This window comes from Lepidochelys olivacea (genome assembly GCF_965140295.1).
Source record: "Lepidochelys olivacea isolate rLepOli2 genome assembly, chromosome: 2".
In the NCBI taxonomy this organism is placed as follows: Eukaryota; Metazoa; Chordata; order Testudines; family Cheloniidae; genus Lepidochelys; species Lepidochelys olivacea.
Genome location: NC_140412.1, coordinates 80,127,056 through 80,153,873, shown reverse-complemented (window position 1 = coordinate 80,153,873; position 26,818 = coordinate 80,127,056). Strand labels below are relative to the sequence as shown.

General features: G+C 42.3%; 1 protein-coding gene across 2 annotated transcripts in view; it reads right to left on the bottom strand.

The window, feature by feature from the left end:
- Positions 1 to 21,289, bottom strand: part of CHST9 (carbohydrate sulfotransferase 9) — a 118,543-nt gene extending 97,254 nt beyond the window's left edge. Inside the window, exons 1-3 of one of the 2 annotated variants that reach the window (XM_084620739.1) lie at positions 21,100 to 21,289; positions 20,148 to 20,239; positions 9,638 to 9,852 (exon numbers count right to left, since the gene is read on the bottom strand). In XM_084620739.1, coding sequence (XP_084476865.1) covers positions 9,638 to 9,758 — 121 coding nt within the window. In that variant the 5' untranslated portion in view covers positions 9,759 to 9,852; positions 20,148 to 20,239; positions 21,100 to 21,289. The remainder of the gene's footprint in view (positions 1 to 9,637; positions 9,853 to 20,147; positions 20,240 to 21,099) is intronic. The other variant, XM_084620738.1, reaches the window with a different exon arrangement.
- Between the last annotated feature and the right edge of the window lie 5,529 nt (positions 21,290 to 26,818).

Here is a 26,818-nt window from a genome sequence, read left to right as displayed (position 1 = left end):
TTGGAAGGAGTGCTGCTACATAACATTGCTAATACCTTGTATGGGATACACATACAGGTTGAGATTTTCCAAGCAGTGAGGGATTTAGCCACGTCTTCCATTAATCATCACCTAAACCAAATGGTCAAATTCTGCTCTTCATTACATACATTCAACCCTATTTAGTTCCACTGGCTGCACAAGTGTAACAGAGTACAGTTTCTTCCACAGTGTACATATAGTAGTGTCTCAAATTCACTGTCCTACAGAAGTCATAAAAATCACTACCCTAAATAAATTAATTGTGAAGATTTCACAAAAAGACGAAAGATTTTTTTGTATTATATTGATTCGACTACTAAACCAGACTTGACTGGCAGAAGATTTCAAAGACTCAGAAGCCACACTAATACATGGTACTAGTTTACTCCGTATTTTGGTAACATTCACGTCACAAATACATCCAGGGGTCAAAACTGGAAGTAGCAGAGCAGGAAAAAAAGGTACCTCCTGATGTGAAATGTACTTTTCAGCTATGCTAGCCTCAAATTAAAATATAAGACCATGAATAGGTTGCATTGAACCCCAATTAAAAGTTGTGGGAAGTTTTCCACATAAACACAGTAAAACTGTAGAAAATAGTTTGTCCCCATGTGCTTAAGTACTATAATAAAGACTAAATGATTGCCTGTCTTGCTTTTTCTTTTACATCATCTTCAGAGTTTCTTCTTTTCTTTAGTTAAAAAAAATTACCCAACGTAGAGACAATTTTCTTCCTTGAACACTTTGCAACCCAAGAATTGGTCCTGAATAGTTCCAACTAAATCATATGCTGTTTGTATAGCAATATTGATCTATTCTAGGTATATATGCCCTCCCAATCACCCCATCATCATAGTATGTTAAAACACCTCAACAACCCTATGAGGTAAGGAAGCACTATTATTCCTGTTAAGGCTGGTGGCTTGCCTACTTTCACACAGGAAGCCTGAAACAGAGCTGTGAATTGAACTTGGGTCCCAAAGCACTGGACCATTCTTCCTCCATTAATATACCAATATAATAAGTAGCTCAATTCCGATGTGACCAAATGATCATCAAAAGTCAGACAATGGACTCTCTTCAATATTTCCCAAATGAAATGAAATGCTAGGTCTGCAATAAGACTAATGTAATGTTATAAAAGAGAGCTGTCTGGAAATTTTTCAACTTTTTTTTTTAAACTGGAAAATACCAATTTGACAATCTACATGTTCTGCTGGAATTGTCAGTTTCATCCAATTGTCCAGTGGAAACCTGCCTGATTTCTTGAAAGCTCACCCATCACGCCCCTGGCAGGCTGCCTTAGACTCAGAGCCAGGCACCTGGCAATCCCAGCTGGAGCACAGGCTCTCCAGGTTTCTAGGTTCCCCACCTTGTGCAGGATTCTTGGCAGCCCTAGGAGTTTAGGCTCCAGCTGGGGTTTCCAGAGCCTCCAGGCTCTGCAGTAGCCCACCTGGCAGGCAAGCTGTCAGGAAACAAGGCAGGTTTCCTCGCCTGACTTGTCAATCTCTAAGAAAAGCATTACCTGGAATCATACATCTATTAAACTAAGAATTGTTATAAAAGCCAAACCTGGGCCATTACGGGGGATTGATACTACACTGGCTGCCAATAATAAAGTTCCCTTTTTGACTCGGCATTATAAAGAAATTAATCAGTACACATTATATTGGCCTATTGTACAATCAGCAGTGCAGTCCATTAATAGATAGTCCTTTTTAGATCACCCACCAAGAGCTTCACACAAAACAGTATAGCAAATTTGACTGCTTTGATTTCTAGACCCCATCCACTTTTTTGCTTCGAGGGTATGAAAAACAGGAAAGTGATTTGAAGATGTCACACTAATTTGAAGATGTCACACTATATTCTCCAGATTCAACTCTGGCAAAGAGGTTACGTTGAGGACAATGAAACTGGCAGACAATCATCCGGGGGGCGGGGGCGGGGGCGGGAGAAGGTTATGAAAAACAATTCAGTTAAATCCCATCCCATTATAGCAGTAAAGCTGTAGGTGCCTATTTCAAAAACATCTGTTCAGTTCATTCTGAACAAATGAAATCATGTGCCCGATGCTTCTACAGTATATTTAAAGATTATATCCCACCTCTTGTCATGTATTAGCTATTTTCAACTTCACATGAATGGATAACTATCCAGAATAGTAAGAACTGAAGCTATAATACAGGTGCTTAGGACACCCCACTTCCATTTCACTTGTCATATTTAAACACATATTGTATAAATGGCATTGAGAAAGCCACCAAGGCACCCAGATTACCTTCTCTTACACAGCAAGAACACGGGGACATCCAAGGAAATTAAAATCAATCATTTAGAACACAACCAAACTGTGGAACTCCGCCACAATATGAGGAAAATAGCATAGTAGGCTCTAAGAGGACTACATATTTATATAGATAATGCATGCCCAGTTACCATAAGGTTAAACAAAGTTAGAAGAAAGGTTTCAGGATAGTGGCCACCCAATAGATGCTTGGAGTGCAGACGCAATTTCCCCCACAAGGGACACGGTTGTTCTGCTTCATTATGGGGATTTTTACACTTTTTTTCTGAAATATCTGGTCCTGGCTGCTGCTGGAGATAGGATAAGACTCTAAGTTCATTAGGTCTGATCCAGTATGGCATTTCCTATATCTTTACTCTTAAGACTGTTACAATGCAAAGTATCAAACTCTACCCTTGATACAGATATTTGCCAAATACAGGAGTAGAAAAGTACTGTACAGCCTCCCTTCAGCATACATACATTTAATAGAGAAAAAGCCAACTCTGTTTTGATCTATATAGTGAAATTCATCCACTTATATCCTGTTCTCTCTGGGAGATTTTCCAATAGCACTATAACCTCCCTCAAAACAGCATTTACTGATCCCTTTAAATCCTCTCTTTCTGCCTCAAGCCATTACTGGTTCGATAAAAATTATGCACAGTGGGTATTTTGACAACAGGGATAAATACTGAATATTCCCAGAAGGGCAGCCTCAGTAGAAATGGAGCATTTCAAACCAGTAACTGAAGAATGGTTGACTACTGCATTACTGTTTTGCTACTGCTGAGTTTGTAAGATAGACAGACAAAAAATGATCCCTATAAGCTACCCAAGACTCCTATTAGAGAAGTATTTCAAGCTTACTAAAAAGGATCTGGTTAAATTATTCACTGAAAATGTCTATTGCTAAGTTGGCCCTTTTTGCACACTGATCCTGGTTTCTACAATTATATTAGGTAGTCACAGACTAGTATATTTGAACAAATTTCACACAAAGGCTTTGTCATAACCATAAGGGTAGCGTAAAATTCCTCCTTACCTGTAAGGGATTAAGAAGCTCTAATAACCTGGTTGGCACCTGACCAAAGGAACCAATGGGGACAAAAGATACTTTCAAATTAGGTGGGGGAGGGAGGGAAGGCTTTTGTTTGTGCTCTTTGTTTACATGGTTGTTCTCTCTTGGGACTGAGAGAGCCCAGACAGAAATCCATCTTCTCCAACCCATCCTAATCCAAGTCTCCAATATTGCAATCAGTATAGGTAAACCAGGCAAGGCGGATTAGTTTATCTTTTGTTTTATGTGAATTTTCCCTGTGTTAAGGGGGAAGTTTATTCCTGTTTTCTGTAACTTTAAGGTTTTGCCCAGAGGGGGATCCTCCGTGTTTTGAATCCGAATACCCTGTAAAGTATTTTCCACCCTGATTTTACAGAGATGATTTTTACCTTTTTTTTTTTTTAAATAAAATCCTTCTTTTAAGAACCTGACTGATTTTTCCATTGTTCCAAGACCCAGGGGTTAGCGTCTTTGATCATTTTGTAACCAATTGGTTAGGATATTAGTCTCAAGCCTCCCCAGGAAAGGAGGTGTGTAAGGCTTGGGGGGGATATTTTGTCTCCAAGACGTCTCCAAGTGGTCTCTTCCCTGATTCTTTGTTAAATCGCTTGGTGGTGGCAGCGTATCAGGTTTTAACCTAAGCTGGTAGAAATGAGCTTAGGGGGCTTTCATGCAGGTCCCCACATCTGTACCGTAGAGTTCAGGGTGTGGAAGGAACCTGGACATGGTGGCAGCTGTGGGATCATTTTGAACCAAAAGCACAGGCTGAAGAGGTTTTGGTTTTTTTTAAGCTGAGAGCAGCTAGAGGGTTTTCTGACTCTTTACCTGGAAAAAGAGGTGTTTTTACAGAGGGATTTTTCTTTTCTGAGCTGGAGTTTTCTCTACCTAAAGGCAGGGTAGTTAACCTCCTGCAGGGAAATTCACAAGTTTTTTTTTTTTTTCCCCTAACTCTAGAGTATAGCTAGAGTTAAGCACAAGAAAGCAGGAACATGAGTACCAGTGAAGCAGCTACTAAACTAGAGCTGGCTAGACTGGAAGCAAAAGAGAAAGAAAACGACCATAACAAACGGATGGAACTTAGACAATTAGAAATTAGTGCAGAAGAGGCTGCCCACAAGAGAGCTATGGAGGCAAAAGAAAAAGAAATGGAGGAGAGGGGAAAAGAGAGGAAGCATGCACTGGAGATGGAGAAGGCAAGGGCTCAGCAGAATATACCAACCAACCCTAGCAATCCTTCTCCAGGTACCGCTTCCAATCCCAGAAAGTTCCCCACCGACAAGGCAGATAATGATACTGAGGCCTTCTTAGAAAACTTCGAAAGGGCCTGCCTTGGGTATAGCATCTCTACAGACCAATACATGGTAGAGTTGAGACCACAGCTCAGTGGACCTTTAGCAGAGGTGGCGGCTGAAATGCCTAAGGAACACATGAACAGTTATGAACTTTTTAAAACCCAGGCGAGAGTCAGATTGGGGCTAACACCCGAGCATTCCCATCGGCAGTTCAGAGCCCTAAGGTGGAAACCAGACGTGTCATTTACCTGACATGCCTACCACATTGTGAAACATTGGGATGCCTGGATATCAGGAGCAAGTGTTAAATCTCCAGAAGATTACCCTTCTAAATGCAAATGGAGCAGTTCTTAGAGGGTGTTCCTGAGGAAAAAGAAAGATAAAAATCATCTCCGTAAAATCAGGATGGAAAATACTTTACAGGGTATTCAGATTCAAAACACAGAGGATCCCTCTCTGGGCAAAACCTTAAAGTTACAGAAAACATGAATAAACCTCCCTCTTAACACAGAGAAAATTCACATAAAACAAAAGATAAATTAATCCGCCTTGCCTAGCTTACTTATACTGATTGCAATATTGGAGACTTGGATTAGGATGGGTTGGAGAAGATGGATTTCTGTCTGGGCTCTCTCAGTCCCAAGAGAGAACAACCACGTAAACAAAGAGCACAAACAAAAGCCTTTCTCCCCTCCCCACCGCAAGATTTGAAAGTATCTTTTGTCCCCATTGGTTCCTTTGGTCTGGTGCCAACCAGGTTATTTGAGCTTCTTAACCCCTTACAGGTAAGGAGGAATTTTAGGCTACCCTTATGGTTATGACAGGCTTATTCATGAATTATTTGCTTTGGCAGTTCATGGTGTGTGATTGGTCATCTAAGTCACATGATACTGTTTCTGCTCCCTGATTAGATTGTCTTTTAATAAAAGCTTAACAAATGAGAAATACTAAATCTAATCCTTTAGGTATGTATCCCCCTGCTATCTGGAGGTTCCAGATGAGAACAGGTTTCTCCAGTCCTTAAGGATCTGCCTATTAATGTGGCTGAACCATGAACACTCTATAGGAACAAGGAGCCTGACTGACATGCCCTGGGTAGCCTGCATAAGATTGAGACTGCCCAGGCATGAGTGATGGGTAAAGCTAGGCAGAAAAAGATGTTCTATTCTGCAGAGGAAATCAATATTTTGAAATCTGGTTTTGTTCAGATTTTGAATGAGAAACCAAAAATTTCAGAAGTCTCCATAAAAGGGAATCAAGCCCCAGGTCCTAGGCAGTCCATTTGGTGTGCTGCTGGGTGAGCGAGCTTGCAGGAAACCAGGCACTCTTGTGATGGAACCCTGCCTCGGTTCTGGAATTTTGTGGAAGTTGAACCATCTTGGTGAAACATTTTGATTTTGACAAATTGGCAAATTCTTATAAAAATGTTTTGGCAGAATTTTTTTGATCAGCTTTATTGCTGAGCCCAGACAGAGCGGGAGTTGTGGAGAAGAAAGTTAACTGCAGGGAGTCTGACTGCAGCAGGAGGGGACACAGCTTCTCTGATGCTCTAGAAGGGAAGGAGAGAAGCATATAGAGAGCCCAGATTCGTCTCAGGTGAGCTACAAAGCCACCAAGGAGGGATGAATAAGTGGACTTTTCCATCCTCAGGAACCAGTGGTGCTCCGGGAGTGGGCATATGGCATAACTTTCCAGATGAATCATTCGTTCTGAAGTCCAAGGAAATTCAGCATTCATGTATGTTTTCATGACCACCAACCACCATTGGAATACTTGCCAACAATGAGCAATATAACCCTATTAAAAAAACAATGAAACCAAGCTGCCAAACTTACAGCATCTATTCACGAATTATTTTGTAGTCTTCAGCCAGCTGTACTTACTGACTAAGCCACATTAATTCATGTCAGGAGCCAGACATCAACTAATAGGAGAAATTTTGGAATTAAGGATCCTAACTGTATGTTTTGGAATGCTGGTGTGGTAACTTTGCAGGGCTGATGTGCAAGAGTGCGATGGTATAGTGCTCATACACCCTGGTGAACTGAGGGTTAAAGAATAGCTCTGGGCCCAGAAGGCCCTGCCCAGCCACAGCCGCTTGGCATGCTCACATTGGAGGTGGGGCTCAAAATGGAGCAGCTCAGCTCAGTCTGGGTGCACAAAGTCCTGAACAGCAAGCTCCTGCAGAGAAGCTGCTGGGGCTCTATGTGGCAGAGATCAGGCCCCACTGCTGAGCGGCCATAAGTCCTTTACCCCATGGAGACCAGGAACGATGGACTGCCACTAATAAAGGAAGACCTTTCGGAGCACAGAGAACTCCAGAAGGAATCCAGAAACAGACCAGTGGCATTGACGGAGGAACAAAAGCCAAGGTAGGAAGCGGCCCAGGCATAAGGGCACCTGTCCCTCAGCCACACAGCTCAGCTATTATTCACAGGGTCTTTAAATTTAAAGAACAACATTAAGAAATAGCTACTACATTTCAATTCATGCCACAATACTTGATGTTTTCTCTGAAGTACATCAGATGGCATGGAGAATGGGCGAAACCCAGTAATCCTTACTCAGGCAAAACTCACACTGACATCACATAAAAGGCCACACTTCAAGACTGTTGTATACATGTTGGCTTCAATGGAAGTTCTGCCCAGGTAAGGCCAGTAGCCATGCAGGGAAGCCCTCAGGCACTGATGCCTCAGCACACTAGTGTTGTGCTACCCCATACAGCTCTCTGCTCAGTTCAATCCAGCACACCAGGCAACAGTGCTCTAGTAATCTAAGATAAGTGTAGGGGGCATACTTACCCTCACCCTCTGGGAGGCCTTCATCCTCTCTTACTGAAGACAGTATGATGCACCTGCTCAGTCCCATCAGACAGTCCCTTCTGGCAAACCAGAGGAGATGGCTCCTGAAAGAAGCTGCTTCTGAGACCCCTTTAGCTACTATTCTTCCCCTTTCCTTGCTGTACACAAGGACAGGGAGCATGAACTGAAAGAGCAAAAAGATGATTCCAGGTGCACAGAGCAGTGGGAGAGAGGAGCAGAGGACAGAAGAGTAGAGTACATGGTAGAGTTGGAAGCTGAGATCACTGAATCAACAGATGGCTCAGGAAGGATTTGAGATTAGTGAGTTACTTTCTAAACTGGGTTTCCTGAGAGGTGAGAGTGACAGAACAAGTGTGAAAAGCTAAATCAGAGTGGACACAGAGATGCTTGGGGAAGACCAAGTCAAGAGGACATTCATAAGGCAAATGTGGGAGTTGTAGCACTATTGAAAAATGAAAGATGTGAGGGGCTGGTGAGCGAGTGAAATCAAGCCATAGAAGAACATGGAGTTATGTCCGGTGTGAGCATACATGAGCACTTGGAGAAAGAGGAGAGATAGCAAAGAGTGTATTCTAATGAGGAAAAAAAATTATTAGAGTGGAAGTAAATATCTAACCTGTAACCTATCAGGGGACAGAGTGCTAATGAACATGTAGTTTTCTGCTTCCCTACAAAAATCCAGGTCTGGTTAGGAGGCATGTAACACCACAGCTAGGAGAGCCTTTGAAACCGGAGTAGAACATTTATATTAGCAATAATGTGAAGTTTAGCAGATGCTCCAGCAATGTACCAGGCTTCAATTAAGATATACCAGGAAACTGAATGCTCAGTGCTGTAGGAGCAGATAATCTTCTAAACTCAAACCTAGCCAGTTTTCAGTCACATAGCAGCTGCATGCAGACATGACACTTGTACATTTTGAGCAGGGCACTGCAAAGGCTAAAACCAGTTCCGCCTACAGCAAAAACATTTGTCCCTAAAGGCTCTTAGCGTGACAGTTCCAAAGTGTGCACAAAGCATGCTTTACATTTTTTTTAAACAAAACAAAAAAACACAGTCATTTTCAGACTAAGAACCTCTAGCTGTCTTACTAGCAGCACGCTGCTACTGATATGATTAAAGAAGCACACAAAATCTTTTTGATAGTTGTCAACTTGGAACCTCCCAAAACTCCAAGCTAGTTCATTGCCAAAAAGCCACAGGTATACAGACAATAAAGTAAGAAATCCAGTTGAAGAGTAAATTCAATATCCATATTAAAGTAATCTCAAATTGCACTGTATGTTCACAAATGTTTCAAATTGTTTTACTTAGTAGCAACATTTAAGTGACCATATTTTTAGAAGAGAGATCATAATCAGGGACAGTAAACAGCAGGGAGGTGCTGTAAAGGAGATACAGGTGTTTGGAATAAAAAGAGTTGCTTTTTAAATTGGGGGCGGGAGGGCTCAGGGTTGAGGGGACAGAAGGGAAGGGAGGACTTAAAACCTTCTCTTCGCAAGACAACGTGTCACTCAGATGAAACTCAGAGAAAACCAAAAACTGTTTTACGGCTGTATGATGAGTTAGTACAACAGTGGCACTCCTGCCATAGTGGAACACTGCCTGCATTTGTGTTTATTCATGCAGAACACTTAGGGCATGTCCACACTTACTGGGATCGATGCTGTGGCGATCAATGCACCGGGTGTTGATTTGGTGGGTCTAGTGAATACCCGCTAAATGGACTGCAGATCACTCTCCTGTCGATTCCAGTACCAGAATGAGAGGAATAAGGTAAATCAATGGGAGAGAGTTTCTCCCGTTGATGCAGCGTGGTGTAGATACTGCAGTAAATTGACCTAAGCTACGTTGACTCCAGCTACATTATTCACATAGCCGGAGTTGCGTAACGTAGGTCGACTTACCCCCGTAGTGTAGACAAGGCCTTAGGTAGCAGCAAAGATGCTTGATAAATGCAAGTCATAGCATGGGGCAATTCCTTGATATGTATGCTGATTGCTGCATCGTAGTATAAAGTGTTACGGTCCCAATTCCGCTGCCCTCCCTTCCCATAAAAAATCCACACCACACCCTCTCAACAAATCATTCTTTTAGCTTAAAGCAGCAACTTAAAGCTATGGAGGCAATACAGTTAAGAAAGCTATTTTACCTGTATGATGTTCTTCAATCCAGGCCTGCAGGTACATGAAGAGGAGTAGACCTGCTACTCCAAACATCAATATAGTCACAAAGACTTGTCTCAGGTTCATGACCCTGTCAGAGGGCTGCATTTCAGCTCCTTTCAGAAAGGTGCATGATTCACTTTCCAATAGGTTCTTAATTTAGCTGTATCATCTTTAGCATCCTTTCCTTTGAGACAGCAACCTGAAATAAAAAAGCACATAAGAACTAACTATGTCTCTTAAGTGGCTTTTCTTCAGGAGAACCTGTGTAAATATAAAGCATAATGGTTATGTAAGCTACTAAGCAAGGGGCACTGGCAACACTTGAGTTTATGTCCATAGTCCTAACAATTTTTCCATAATACTCACACTTCCCGAATGAATCTCAAAGACAAATCTTTTTTTTTTTTTTTTGGAGTGAAGGCAAAAATCCATTACATAAAGCCAGAGTGTTCATGCTCTGTGAATGTGCAATATGGAGAGCCAAGGGAGAGGGAGGAAATCAACCCCAAAACCTGAAGCCAAGACCAGAGGCTGACACACAGCTCCCCACAATGTCATTTCATCCTCTTAGCTATAAAACTAAAGGACATAGCTCCTCCATACCAGTTGTGGAGAATGTTGGGTTACTAAATCCATGCAGTTGAGAATATTGTAGCTCCTCTTCTTGCTCCATTCCAGTCTTTTATAGACTACATAAAGCAAGTGTGAGGACCCTTTCCACAGCAAGTAAGGGATAGACTCACCCTTGCACAGCTGGTGTGCCCACAGTCCCCCATTGCAGCCCCTACCTGGAGTTTATTAGTAACTGATATACAAGGTCTTTCACTGGCCCCCCACATCACAGCAGGGATTTCACCCTCCATCATTCAGTTATTTGAGGTCAAATGTAGCCTTCTCTAAACCAGTAAGAACCTATATCAGATTATATAACCCAGCCTGAAGTGACGAGAACTAATGGAATTTTGAATCTGGCCACTTTGCAATCATTACGAATATATGGGGGAGGGAGAAGAGAAAGAGGCTAAAAGCCTGAGTCTTGCCACCGACTTCCCTGGTAGCAGAATCAAGCCCAAAGCTTGGCTGAAAAAAATCTTATTTCTTGTATGGCACAGAGCCACAGGAGAAGGAAATTGTTCCTTTAGCAACTAGCACCTGCCACTGAAAAGCTGACGTTAAGAGTTCATAAAAGTAAGGTACAAAAGGTTTTGTACAATATAAATGTAAAGCTTCTTAAAGTGCATTAGGATGTGCTGGATTCTGAAAGCAATGGAGTACAATGTAGAAGTACATGTTAAATTAGATTGCAGCGCAAATAAAAATATTCTGAAATTCAGTACAATGAAGCCCTTGTAAATGAATATCTGATAAAAGACACTTTTAGCAGACTAAATCAAAACTATAATGAAAACTTAAGCTTTCAGATGACACGAGTAACCAACTGAAGAAGTGTTTTAAATGAGAACTCTGTTAAAGGAATAAGTCTATTCCTAGTGTGTGCATGTTTGTGGAAACAAAAAAGTAGCAGGTATTTAACAAGTTATACTTGCATGACAAAAGCATTATATATGCTGTCCAGAGAAATCCAGAGCTTCATGTGTTTCACAAAAAGAAAGAGAAAATATGAACCTATTTCAATAACTCAGTGCTTGCAGACATATAAACTTTGACTTTACTTTGTATGAAAGCTTAATCTTTCACCTGGCACATTTTAGTATGGATATACCTATTGTTTATAGGAAGCTCATGTTAAATTCTAAATGTAAAGTAATGTTCAGAACTTGAAAATACAATGTCAAATATATTTTTCCTTTAAATTCTGTGCCATTAAAATTAGGGCTGTCAATTAATCAAAGTTAATTTTTGAGTTATTTGCGTGAGTTAACTGCGATTAAAAAAATTAATCATGATTGACCGCACTGTTAAACAATAGAATACCAACTGAAATTTATTAAATATTTTTGGATGTTTTCTACATTTTCAAATATATTGATTTCTATTACAACACAGAATACAAAGAGTACAGTGCTCACTTTAAATTATTTTTTATTACAAATATTTGCACTGTAAAAATGATAAAGAAATAGTATTTTTCAATTCACCCCATACAAGTACTGTAGTGCAATCTCATAATCATGAAAGCGTAACTTACAAATGTAGATTTCTTTGGTTACATAACTGCGCTCAAAAACAAAACAATGTAAAACTTTAGCGCCTACAAGTCTACTCAGTCCTATTTCTTGTTCAGCCAATTGCTAAGACAAACAAGTTTGTTTACATTTACAGAAGACACTGCTGACTGCTTCTTATTTACAATATCACCTGAAAGTGAGAACAGGCATTTCCATAACACTTTTGTAGCCAGCGTTGCAAGGTATTTACGTGCCAGATATGCTAAACATTCATGTGCCCCTTCATGCTTCGGCCACCATTCTAGAGGACATGCTTCCATGCTGCTGTTGCTTGTTAAAAAATAATGCGTTAATTAAATTAGTGACTGAACTCCTTGGGGGAGAATTGTATGTCTCCAGTTCTGTTTTACCCACATTCTGGCATATATTTCATGTTATAGCAGTCTCGCATGATGACCCAGCACATGTTCATTTTAAGAACACTTTCACAGCATATTTGACAAAACACAAAAAAGGTACTAATGTGAGATTTCTAAAGATAGGTACAGCACTCGACCAAGGTTTAAGAATCTCAAGTGCCTTCCAAAATCTGAGAGGGACGAGGTGTGGAGAATGCATTCAGAAGTCTTAAAACAGCAACACTCCAATGCAGAAACTACAGAACCCCCAACTACCAAAAAAGAAAATCAGCCTTCTGTTGGTGGCATCTGACTCAGATGATGAAAATGAACAAGGGTTGGTCCGCTCTGCTTTGGATCATTATCAAGCAGAACCTGGCATCAGCATGGACACATGTATTCTGGAATGGTGGTTGAAGCATGAAGGGACATATGAATCTATAGCGCATCTGGCATGTAAATATCTTGCGATGCCAGCTACAACAGTGCAATGCGAACACCCGTTCTCACTTTCAGGTGACATTGTAAAAAGACCTGGGCAGCATTATCTCCTGCAAATTGTAACCAAACTCGTTTATCTGAGCGATTGGCTGAAGTAGGACCGAGTGGACTTGTAGGTTCTAAAGTTTTACATTGTTTTATTTTTGAATGCGGTAATTTTTTGTACATAATTCTACATTTGTAAGTTCAACTTTCATTATAAAGAGATTGTGCTACAGTATTTATATTAGGTGAATTGAAATATACTATTTCTTTTGTTTTTTACAGTGCAAATATTTGTAATCAAAAAATAAATATAAACTGAGTACTGGACACTTCGTAGTGTGTTCTAATTGAAATCAATATATTTGAAAATGTAGAACACATCCAAAAATATTTAAATAAGTGGTATTCTATTAACAGTGTGATTAACCGCAGAATTAATCGTGATTAATTTTTAATCACTTGACAGCCCTAATTAAAATACAATCCTTCGTAAAGTACAATGAAAACTGCTTCCAAACCTGTTAGCTTAAATTTAAGCTATATCTCAATGTCATATTTGCCATTTTATGCATTATACCTATGAAGAACGTAGATGCCTAGACACAAGTGTGACAGACACCATTTTGAACTTATACTCTGGCTGATTTTTTTTGTATATGGCATGAAACAACTAGTTCAGACATGGAACTCTGTAGGAAGCCAATTAAGTAGCTTTATTTCATAGTATTCCTTTCTGGTTAACTAACATGCAGAGCTGTCATCTCCCGCTGTGGAAGCTATTTCCACTTCCAGCTACAGATATGGTACACTGCCTGGATATTAGTAGTCAGAAACTGGTGGAAGGAGAAACCAGTGCTCCCTCCTTTATATGCAGCATGTTTTTAGTGTGAACTGCTTCTAGAATGGTGGGGGAGGTGGGATCCAACTCCTCCATTCTTTTAACTAGGAGGCTCTTTCCATTCAACCCCTTTCCCCATGGTGCTCCTAGTGTTCTCAACTCTTCAGGCTCTTTGGGGTGGAGGGAGGGAGACCCAGAACAAGCCTACTTATTGTTGCCACTCCCTGTACCTGAACTTTAGTTACTAAAACGAATGTGCTGTATTCAGATCCATAGGATTAGCTCTAACAAACAGATAGAAGCATTCCTGCTTCATAAAGAGTTTGGATCCCTTTCTGGTTATAAGGAGAAAATTAATTCAATCACCCATAGAAAGCTGTGTTATTTGCATAACACTGATATTAGTTTGGATAAGAACTCAGAACAAAACAAGTAACATTGTTTGATGCTCAGAAAGTCTGAATGTATAATGGTAAGAAATGTTCTCTAGCAGTTACCAAACCCTGAGCTTTTTTGGAAAAGTTATTTAGGATGCATAGCTTTGTGTGTCTTACTACAATAAAGATAAACAACCTGAATACATGCACTGAATGGGAATTTCTCTCACACATAACTAAACATGTGCAGTTTTCTTGCTTCTCCTTCCAGTCTCTTTTTCTCTGATCATATGGGAGTGGCTGTAATCAAACCACTCGGGAATTAATGCAATATTTGGGGTCTACAAGAGAGACTTTATTAGGCGCCTTAGGTGAAAGTGTGCCTCCAATGTCTTGTGCTGCCAGTTCAGCCCCTTTCAGTGACACAGTTCAAGCATGTAGGAAGATACCTAGTATTACTTCTGAGGATACCAGATTAAGGTAGTCCATTAGCAAAAAAAGCAAACAGCTTGCTCTTGGCACAATTTCTGCTTTGAGGTTGTGAATTCCACAGTGTTTTCTTTAGAGAAATCTCAAGATGCACTCCCATATATTTTTTATTTGTGGAAGAAAGCTGGGTCCGGGGAGGGAAATTACACAAATTAGCATTAGTCACGGTGTGTTAGGAATATACCCATCTGACAAGAACAGTATCAATTAAAGTCAGCACAATTATCTCTTTACTGAGCGCTCACTACATGCGTTGTTTTAAATTGTGTGTGTTCATGTTTAGGCCAAGTTTCACTTCAGACAGCACAGCTCAGACTATTATGTGCACATTGAACAGAGCCGTACAGCTTCATTATACAATTTTAAAACTGCCTAGCCTGAATAATTAGTGCAATTTAGTTAACTCAATGATTTGTAATCTATATATGAAAAATCAGAGAGATAGTTAAAATAAAGCCTCTGGGTCTACAAATCTACTGCAGAACATTTTAAGCAGCCACAGCAACATTGTGACAGATTGTCCCCTTTGGCATTAAAAACTGCAGGAGGGGAACAACTCTCTCCCCCGCCACAAAAAGGGACGCTCTGGAAGGATTACCTCAGAGATTAGTCCCCACTCCTTGTGGAGGGGATTGGAGGGTTGCTCCTCCCCTATGACAAAGCTTGCCCTAACCTCAGTAGAGCTGCCTGTGTCCCCATTCTAGCTGTAACCCCGGGTCATCTTCTATCCATAATTCCTTGACCGTGTGGCTCCAGTGGAACTATACTATCAGGGACTCCCCCTGACCTCAACTACTCCAGGCAATCTTGGGAGTGGGGGCTATAGGGTAATGTTAATGCAACTGAGAGAGACTTGCGTCCCTTTCTCCCCGAGCCAACTCCACTTTTCCCTCAGTCCAGTCTGGCTCTCCAAGCACAAACCCTTGGATACAAAGGTGGGGGCTCCACAAGATCCAAAAAAAAGGCAGAGGGGGAAATAGGTGAGAGAGCACCATGGGAGTCCTCAAGCCCTGCTTTTCTGCAAAGGTGGGATGAGCCAAGTCTGGCTAATGGTGCTCAAATCCTGCCGGAATGCTCCAGGATGCCATCCCAGCACCCTTTTGGGGAGCCAGAGTGGGTTGTTATGGCCCTTCTGGTATTTCCATACCACCACTCCTCAAGTGCAGCACTCGCCCAGTGGTGGTGAACCCCTCCCGCACAGATCAACAGGGTCACAATCTGCCCCACTGACTTCAATACAGGCAGTTATAGAGGAATTCCATAATAAGATTCATACCAAAAGGTTTAGACATTAGAAGCCTGGGATACATTACCACATGTTGTTCTGATCTATAAGTGATAAAGAAAGCTAGAAGAACAGAAGTGCACATATCAGTTTTCAGCACTCAACTCCAGGGCTAATCAGCAACAAGTTTTTAGTTACTGAGCTTGAAATGAGAGCTTAGAAATTTTAGTGAGCCATACTCATTAACTTTTAATATTTCAAGTTCTTTTAAGAGCTATAGTATTTGGTAACATCGTCATATTTAAGAAACCTCCCACACCATTAACATACAGTCATTTTATTTTTCCTCCCTTCAGATTTTAGGTGTAATCCAGAGAGGTACATCCCATTGCAAGATAAGCATCACCTGGTAAAATACTCTGGGCACCAGGACCCAGCAGAAATGAGGAAAAGCAGCTCCTGATGCCTCTGCCACAACTTCTAAGTAATCCCACTTCTTTCAGTCCTCACCCTTTCCCTTCCCCACAAGCAAAACTCTTGTCCTGGAGCTACATGACACTTCCCAGTTCTGTCTGCACTAGAGATATCTGACACTCATATCACTTTTTTGATTTTTGATTCCTAGCATGCAAGTCCACATGAAAATCTGGTGGTAGCCAGAGCACAGAGGAGCTGAGTAACTCCTACTTTCACACCTCCCTATAACTGCCACATCACAACCCCAAAAATCAAAGTCAACACAGAGTAAAAGAAACTTAAATAGTAAACTATAGAAGTTTGGCAACACTGTCTCCTCCCATCCCCTTTCTCCTTGGTATTCTCCTGAAAGACAGAAAAGGACCAAGATTAACTGTTAGAGAGGTGGACACAGACACTGAGACAATCCCCTCCTGTGCATTTATTTTACTGGTCATTGCCACAGATGTCAACCCACTACCTCAGTGGTTCCTCACACACACCTATAAACAGAAAACAGAACAGGGTCATTACTTGAAAGATACATAGTAGAGCTATCACAACCCCTCATACCATAGATGAAGCCACTTACCTCTCCACAGTCCTCCAGCACACGCTCATTTTTCCCTAGCCTTCCCCAAAGAACAGTGTGTGTCTTAGTGACTCCATTGTAGTGCTGTGGCATGCTGAGAGAACTTTCTGGGCTCCATGGATGGATGTTTCCAGCCTATTTCCTTCTCTGTATCCTAGAAACAAGGAGTTAAAAAGTTATTAGTTCAGCAACAAGAAACATAAAAAGTTACCGAAGCAATTAAAAGGACAAAGAAAAATCCAGCTCCTCACCTTTTCAACTATGGAAACTCAAAAAGGTCGTACGCCAGACTTCCAGGAACACAGGTGGGAGGAAGGTGCTGACACTCTGTCATAGCCCTAGCCCTTCATAACACATGTGGTTCCTCATACTGGACAGAGCTATTCTTATCAGTCATTGGAACAAATCAAAATTGTGAACATGTGCACTATTCACCATCGCCATTTTCCTGCTCCTGGAACGTAGCTGAGCACTCTGGGATAGATGCAATAGCCCACAGACACTGCAAAGTTTGCAGCAAGTGCTGCATGTGGACATAGTGCGCGGTGGGTAAGCAAAACAGGATACCTGATTTAAAAAAAAAAAAACCCAGAACACTGTGCAAGTTGCAAGACTGAAAATCTCTAGTACATGAGCTAATGCCACAGCTTCCATCTGAAGTGGTGCAGCCTTACTGCTGACTGTTTGGTTGGAAGGGGTGGGTGGGGGGAAACAAACCCATGCTTACCAAATAAGACATCCATCCACACCTCACTCCAAGTACAACCTATTCACCATTCTCCCTACAGCCTCAGCACACTCAGCCAATCAATGCTCATGCCTGTATCTAACTTACAACCCTTTGCAGTCAGAGGACTGTGAGATGGGTGGGCTCCAGCAAGAAATCATGTCTAGTTTGGGGGCTCAGGTGAAAGGCGGCTGAGAACTAAATGTTCAGTATAAGGACAAATGGAATACATTTGAAATAAAACTTTCCGATCTGAACTGTGCAGCTCTAAGTATGCTAGAGAAATTTTCCAAAAATTCTTACCAAGTTGTCCCACCAAGACAGAGTTTAATTGACAATGCCTTCAATCAATGTTAGCAATGGCGGAAGAGTTTTAGAAAGTTTCCCTACTGTAGACTGGGCTTTTAAAAAATAAAAAAGGTTCCGGCTTAAGGATTCAAATGTTAAGGGGTTCATAGATCATCATCTAGTCTGGCCTCATGTATAAAAGTATTACATAAATATGTATAAATACATAAAGTAATGCCCTGAATTAGTTACTGCTTCAAGTTCAATAAGAGCATTTCTTTCTAAAAGAGCCAATCTTGATTTTAAAGTTTCCAATGATAGAGAATCCACCATGACACTTGGTGTTAATTACCCTCATTGTTCGAAATTTGCACCTTATTTCTGGTTCAACATTCAGCCATTGGACTTGTATCACTTACTTCTCCTGGAATATAAAAGTGTGGAATTTAGAGGATTTCTTTGACATATTGGATGATTTAGGCTTAAGTTTCTCACCTTCCATGCTCATTCTCCTTTTTGTGTTCTGTGGAGTCTCTTTAGCTCCAAGGTATCAATTCAGTTGCAGGCATACATTTCTCTCTAAGATCAGGATTTTTTGGGGAGGGGGGCCCACAACTGCTAATTAGAGGCATTGAACTAATAGGCAGTCAAATAGAACAGGTACCTGGCAGCCATTTTGATTGCACGGGAACCCAGTGGAGAGAGAAGTATGAGGGGATGGAGAGGAAAGCAGACATCTCAACAGTTCTTCAAATTGCTAGACCAGTTGTAATACAGCCATACCCAAATGTAACTGAAGGCATCATTTGGCTTTCAGAACCCTTATTACCGGCATTATTATATTGTGAGTAAGGAAGCCAACATAACGTTCATAGAGCTCAGGATGAAGGGGAAAAAAATCTTTAGTTGTAAAGTTCCACATTTGATGTGGAATTTGAAACAAAAATGGATCTTCAATTCCAAGTCACTTCAAAGAGTAGAGCTAAAAAACAAAACAAAAAAACCACACACACACACAAAACCCCTCCAATCCCTACAGCTTGAAAAATATTAAGGCTTCAAGACAGGTTTCAGAGTAGCAGCCGTGTTAGTCTGTATTCGCAAAAAGAAAAGGAGGACTTGTGGCACCTTAGAGACTAACCAATTTATTAGAGCATAAGCTTTCGTGAGCTACAGCTCACTTCCTCAGATGCATATCGTGGAAACTGCAGCAGGCTGCTGCAGTTTCCACGATATGCATCTGAGGAAGTGAGCTGTAGCTCACGAAAGCTTATGCTCTAATAAATTGGTTAGTCTCTAAGGTGCCACAAGTCCTCCTTTTCTTAAGGCTTCAAGAACACTCAGGAAATTCTAAATACAAACATTACCAGAGCAAGCTCAGCTCAGCCCACTTGCTCATGTATTTAGCATTTTTCTATTTCACTTCCCCTTATTACAATGTAAACCTTAATACTGTTATAGCAATTATGCCTTGTTATTAATGCACTTTAAACCACGCCATATATTGTATAGGATGAATGGTATACAGAAGGTAAACCATGTGCTCCTATTTACCCTGTCTTTGGGATATGATTTTGCAGTCTCAGTTTATTATGGCACCTACCCCTTAAATGCTTCATATAGAAGGCCTTCGTATTAATTAAGCAGTAAACAAACAAAAATCACTTCAGGAGAGAAAATTATTTGTCTCATTTTGTGAGATTTTTATTTTTCCTCTACAGGGACTATGTAAAGGAAGAAGGGCAGTGATAAGCATAGAAAGCTGTACTTCCTTCTTCAATCATGATTGGGGGAATTGGGTAGATGCTGTAAATAATCATAAAACAGCTTAATCTCTGCCTTGAAGATCTTACAGTTAAATTTATGGCAAGACACAAGGAAGCGTAATAAACAATGGGAGGGAACATGGGAGGTAGAGCAGTAATAAAGACACAGGCTTGCTTAAAAACACCTGAGGCTCCAATCCTGCAAATACTTATACAAATGCTTAATTTTAGGCAATGGGATTACCATGCGTGAAGTCAAAAACATGTTCAAACATTTGCAGGATTGGTGTTTGTGTGTATAACTAGACAGACAAAAAGCAAAATCTTTTCATAATTTCTCTACATTCAAATAGGGGTTCTTGTTTATTGATTGCAGTGAATCAAAGTGGTATTAGAATGCCAAGATGACTTGCTTTTTGCCCCACTCACTCACTCTGCTACCCAAAAAACTGTACAGGTAACACTACCTTTCATTTTTGAATCCATGTCCTGAATTCTAAGTTTCTGCTGTGCAACAATATTGCCCCCCCTAAAATAAAAGTCCATCAGTGGAAAGGTAGGAGGTTTGTACCTTTTCACTTAGCTCACTTGTCACAGAATAAAGTAACCTAGCTACAGAGTTCCTTTAACTTCTTAATGACATAATTTGTCCATAACACATTGATGTCCCTAAAAACCCCCCAAAACAACAAGTTTTCCTTCTGTCCTCCTTCTCTCCCCTACCTCAAACTCACTAAAAGAGCTCATTTCCTCTTTTATTCCTGTGAAGATTTTTTTGAAGCGTTTTTCATTGCTGAGTTGCCACTTGAGTGCCACTAAAATACATAATAAAAAATTAGTTACATTTAAAATGACAAGGATATACATCATTTGCATACACTGAACAAAACTGAACTCAAAAGCGGCCAAGTGATCTATAGTATTATACAACACCGGTTATGTGAAAATACCTTCTGGCTCCTTGAATGATTAAGTAGTAAGTTCACATCAAGACTTTGATCAATTGTCTCGTTTCTGAGGTACTCTCTGCATGCCTTCATTCACGATAAAAGAGGAACACACTAAAATAAGTTACTATACAGCTCATCCAAAAACCCACTGAAGTCAGTGGAAGTTTCTCCCCAGTGACCTCAAGTGAGCTTTGGATCAGGACCTAGAAGTTCAAGGGCAGCTCGTGAAAGCCAACACCACAAAGAGATTTAAAATAAACGGATGTGAATGAACTTTTAAGACAAGAAGGAAGAAAAAGTTAGTTTAAACCTCGACAAGAAACCCTCATTCCAGCCTTGCAAAGGGACTGACTTTGCATTATAGGAGCGCTGACATTTCAGCCCCGCATCCTTTGGTACCACAGACAGAACCACCCTGGCTCTCGAGAGATCAAGAGAGGTTTTCTGTGGGGGAGAAAGAGAGATCGGAACCGCGTCCGAGCCGACCCAGAGCTCCGGGCACACGCTGGCCCCATGGCGAGCCAGCGGCAGGAGGCAGAGACGGGGTAATTTGGCTGCGAGCAGAGCCCAGGTTTAGGCAGCCCGGTGGGGAAGAACCGAGCGCGTTTCATGGATACCCGCACAGAGACACAGTCACCTGAGCTGCGAAAGTGTCTCTCGCTCCCTCCCCGGGCAGACGCAGCCAGCAGCCCCCGTACCCGCCTCCTGCGGCGGGGGGCCCTTACCGCAAGGCGAGCGGCGAGCCGCCCGGAGGTCACGGGCTCTCCGCCGGCCGGAGCTCGGGTCCCAGCGGAAACTCCCCAGCCTCCCTCTGCAGCGAGAGCTCCCGGGGCAGCGGAGGCTGGAGCCCCCGCGCGCCGAGTCAGGCCCGCCTCTGGCCGGCCACCCGCAGAGCTGCCGGGGGAAGGCGGAACCATCGCCCCCTCGCCGGACAGGGGGCAGCCCCGCCCCGCCCCGCGCCGCGCCCCCGGCCCGCCTTCCCCCAGCTCCACGTGCGGGGCACTCGCCGCCTTCCCGCCCCTAGTGCTCCACTCCTACGGGCCGACTAACCCCACTGCTGCAGGGGACACGTTGCGAATTAACCCACAGAGCTACAGCTAGTGTGGCTGAAAGCCTAGAAATCATTACACAGTTCCTCACTCACGTGGCCACCGCGCCAGGTAATCACCCGCGGAAGCCCCTAGGAAGGCGCTCCCCTAATTGGGAGCTAGCAGTTTCCCCTGCGTCTGTGTGGTCACTTTCTCTTTCCTGTTCCCAGGCACTACCCCCCCCCCCCATCTGACTTTGCAAACACGGCAGCAGAAGCGGTTTGCCCTTGCTTGGAGCCTGATCCTCTTTAAAACGGCATGGGGGGGGGGGGGAGTGAGTGAGGCTAGATCTGTTATTGGACCAACTTCTGGGGGGTGAGAGAGACAAGCTTTGGGAGCCCCACAGAGTTCTTCAGGTGTGGGAAAGACACACCCAGCTTCATAGCTAGCTCTAAGGTGGAACAGTTGATCAGTTGCATCCCCTGAAGTAAGCTCAGAAAGCTTCTGCTCAAATAAATTTGTTAGTCGCTAAGGTGCCACAAGTCCTCCTTTTCTTTTTGCGGATACAGACTAACACGGCTGCTACTCTGAAACCAGATTGTTTAGCTTAAGTAGTTAGCATTATTATAAGGGACCAGTACCCCCAGTTTCTCTCTCTGCAGCAGTAGAAGTTGGTCCAATAAGAGATAATTCCTAACCCATGTTGTCTCTCTAATCTTCTGTACAACTACACTGCATACAAAACTGCACGGAGATATTTGTTTTGGTCTGAAGTTTAAAAATAAACCTGGCCTTATAAAATCTAAACTGAAGGCCAGTTTGACCTAACAGGGACCAGCCCAGGGTTATATTCCAACAAGCCCGTTCACACAGGAAAACTTGATTCCCCTGTGAAACCCCACTCACTCAATCAGGTTCCCTGCTGGCCAGAGCTGTCCCTGGGGTACAGTGAATCAGGGCAACCACTCCAGGCACCACACTTTGGGGGGCCCCAGGGGCCAGCACGTGGGTCCTGGCAGTGGTAGGTCAATGCCAGCAGTGATGGATTTGTCACTTCTGCCCTGGAGTCTGCACCCTCCACCCTCGGGGATGGCCTTGCTGCTAGCACTGCATGAAAATTAGCTTGTAAAAAAACCCACACCTTAAGATTGGTAAATGAGCATGATAAGTGTAGCAGGACAAGTTTGTTTGCAAAATCCATATAGTTATTTATTTAAAGGGCATCCCCGCCAACATCCTACATGTTTTGTTTGCACAAACCCAGATGGACTCCCCAGCAATATCAAACCAGTGTGAATGAGACCAGATAAAGGTTGTGGCACCTTAGAGACTAACCAATTTATTTGAGCATAAGCTTTTGTGAGCTACAGCTCACTTCACTGGATGCATACTGTGGAAAGTGTAGAAGATCTTTTTATATACACACAAAGCATGAAAAAATACCTCCTCCCACCCCACTCTCCTGCTGCTAATAGCTTATCTAAAGTGATCACTCTCCTTACAATGTGTATGATAATCAAGGTGGGCCATTTCCAGCAAAAATCCAGGGTTTAACAAGAACATCGGGGGGGGGGGTAGGAAAAAACAAGGGGAAATAGGTTACCTTGCATAATGACTTAGCCACTCCCAGTCTCTATTCAAGCCTAAGTTAATTGTATCCAATTTGCAAATGAATTCCAATTCAACAGTTTCTCGCTGGAGTCTGGATTTGAAGTTTTTTGGTTGTAATATAGCAACTTTCATGCCTGTAATCGCGTGACCAGAGAGATTGAAGTGTTCTCCAACTGGTTTATGAATGTTATAATTCTTGACATCTGATTTGTGTCCATTTATTCTTTTATGTAGAGACTGTCCAGTTTGACCAATGTACATGGCAGAGGGGCATTGCTGGCACATGATGGCATATATCACATTGGTGGATGTGCAGGTGAACGAGCCTCTGATAGTGTGGCTGATGTTATTAGGCCCTGTGATGGTGTCCCCTGAAGAGATATGTGGGCACAGTTGGCAACGGGCTTTGTTGCAAGGATAGGTTCCTGGGTTAGTGGTTCTGTCGTGTGGTATGTGGTTGCTGGTGAGTATTCACTTCAGGTTGGGGGGCTGTCTGTAGGCAAGGACTAGCCTGTCTCCCAAGATTTGTGAGAGTGTTGGGTCATCCTTCAGGATAGGTTGTAGATCCTTAATAATGTGTTGGAGGGGTTTTAGTTGGGAGCTGAAGGTGACGGCTAGTGGCGTTCTGTTATTTTCTTTGTTAGGCCTGTCCTGTAGTAGGTGACTTCTGGGGACTCTTCTGGCTCTGTCAATCTGTTTCTTCACTTCCGCAGGTGGGTATTGTAGTTGTAAGAATGCTTGATAGAGATCTTATAGGTGTTTGTCTCTGTCTGAGGGGTTGGAGCAAATGCGGTTGTATCGCAGAGCTTGGCTGTAGACGATGGATCGTGTGGTGTGGTCAGGGTGAAAGCTGGAGGCATGTAGGTAGGAATAGCGGTCAGTAGATTTCCGGTATAGGGTGGTGTTTATGTGACCATCATTTATTAGCACTGTAGTGTCCAGGAAGTGAATCTCTTGTGTGGACTGGACCAGGCTGAGGTTGATGGTGGGATGGCAATTGTTGAAATCATGGTGGAATTCCTCAAGGGCTTCTTTTCCATGGGTCCAGATGATGAAGATGTCATCAATATAGCGCAAGTAGAGTAGGGGCGTTAGGGGACGAGAGCTGAGGAAGCATTGTTCTAAGTCAGCCATAAAAATGTTGGCATGCTGTGGGGCCATGCGGGTACCCATAGCAGTGCCGCTGATCTGAAGGTATACATTGTCCCCAAATGTAGAATAGTTATGGGTAAGGACAAAGTCACAAAGTTCAGCCACCAGGTTAGCCGTGACATTATCGGGGATAGTGTTCTTGACGGCTTGTAGTCCATCTTTGTGTGGAATGTTGGTGTAGAGGGCTTCTACATCCATAGTGGCCAGGATGGTGTTATCAGGAAGATCACCGATGGATTGTAGTTTCCTCAGGAAGTCAGTGGTGTCTCGAAGGTAGCTGGGAGTGCTGGTAGCGTAGGGCCTGAGGAGGGAGTCTACATAGCCAGACAATCCTGCTGTCAGGGTGCCAATGCCTGAGATGATGGGGCGCCCAGGATTTTCAGGTTTATGGATCTTGGGTAGTAGATAGAATATCCCAGGTTGGAGTTCCAGGGGTGTGGTCTGTGCGGATTTGATCTTGTGCTTTTTCAGGGAGTTTCTTGAGCAAATGCTGTAGTTTCTTTTGGTAACTCTCAGTGGGATCAGAGGGTAATGGCTTGTAGAAAGTGGTGTTGGAGACACCACTGACTTCCGGAGGAAACTACCACACAACAGAACCACTAACCCAGGAACCTATCCTTGCAACAAAGCCCGTTGCCAACTGTGCCCACATATCTATTCAGGGGACACCATCACAGGGCCTAATAACATCAGCCACACTATCAGAGGCTCGTTCACCTGCACATCCACCAATATGATATATGCCATCATGTGCCAGCAATGCCCCTCTGCCATGTACATTGGTCAAACTGGACAGTCTCTACATAAAAGAATAAATGGACACAAATCAGATGTCAAGAATTATAACATTCATAAACCAGTCGGAGAACACTTCAATCTCTCTGGTCACGCAATTACAGACATGAAAGTTGCTATATTACAACCAAAAAACTTCAAATCCAGACTCCAGCGAGAAACTGTTGAATTGGAATTCATTTGCAAATTGGATACAATTAACTTAGGTTTGAATAGAAATTGGGAGTGGCTAAGTCATTATGCAAGGTAACCTATTTCCCCTTGTTTTTTCCTCCCCCCTCCCCCCTCAGACATTCTTGTTAAACCCTGGATTTTTGCTGGAAATGGCCCACCTTGATTATCATACACATTGTAAGGAGAGTGATCACTTTAGATAAGCTATTAGCAGCAGGAGAGTGGGGTGGGAGGAGGTATTTTTTCATGCTTTGTGTGTATATAAAAAGATCTTCTACACTTTCCACAGTATGCATCCGATGAAGTGAGCTGTAGCTCATGAAAGCTTATGCTCAAATAAATTGGTTAGTCTCTAAGGTGCCACAAGTACTCCTTTTCTTTTTGCGAATACAGACTAACACGGCTGTTACTCTGAAGCCTTATATAAAGTAAGCTGTGAGGGCTGCTAATAGGAATAACAATGGTATTGCTGGTTAAAGATTGCAGTAGCAGGTAATATAATTCAGTGCAAAAATCTTTTAGGGATTATAATCCACAGTAAATACCTTAATTAAAACTAATATAGCATTTTACATGTTCAAAATGCTTTGCAAAGATTAACTAACATTCTCAAAATAGCCCTGAGATGCAGGCAAGTAGTATTATCCCCTTTGACAGACCAGGTAATTGAGGCAAAATGACAATTTTCTTAAAACCACATAGTGAACTATTGTTAGAGCCAGAATCAGCACTCAATAGGTCCAAATTCCCAGACCTGTGCCCCAAACACTAGTCTTCACCTCTCTCCCTTTTAAGCATTTTACAGAAGTATAGGGCTTAAATTCTTAGAGTATTTCCCAGAGCCCCCCACAGCCTCCTCTCCCAACATACTGTAAAATCTTCAGGGGGTTGAAAATATTTACTGCAGCTCCACTCCAAATAGCTCCAGCTGAATTTAAAATGCTATACTACCTTGCTCCTAGAATTACTTCAGTGAGTAGTTAGCAAATTGAACACTGACACTCTGTCCCATCACCCACTTACAGGTGTAACCCCTTAATAGAGTAACAGTAATGTATCCTTTCATTGTTTGCCCAGTTTAGCTACAGATGGTGTCCCAGGATCATTTTAACACCAATCTTGGAGTGAAACATAACTGCTGAACATCGCAAAGCAACTCAAGACAACCAAATGTAAAATACCGTTCGCAATTGAAGTTTCCAGAGTGATTTAGCTAGGGAGAACATGCTTACCTAAAAGAGAATTTAGCCAAGACTCGAGAGATAACACCAATTTAATATAAAAAGAGACATTAAATGGCCACAGCATTTTTATGTTTTGTATACATATGTTCCTTGGGGATTTCCCATACAAGAACTAACATGCTGATTCTGCTTAGCTTGTGTTGTGTGAGCAGACAATGGCAGAAGATGGTCGTACAGCCTCTCAACTTCCAGTCCCTCTTCTACCTCAGAGATTTTTTTAGTCTTAGTTCACTATGGAGGCTACTAGCTCACAGAAGACCTAGGCGGTTTCTTGACTCTGCAGCAGTGAAGTCTCACGTGTTTCTCAAAGCCAATAATGGAGCCAACATTTTTTCTGGTGTTGTTATAGAAAGTCTTCCATGCTGCCACATTTACCCCATCGCCATTGTGACATTACCCAGAATACAATCTGGACTGATGAACAGCTCAATTCTCCAACC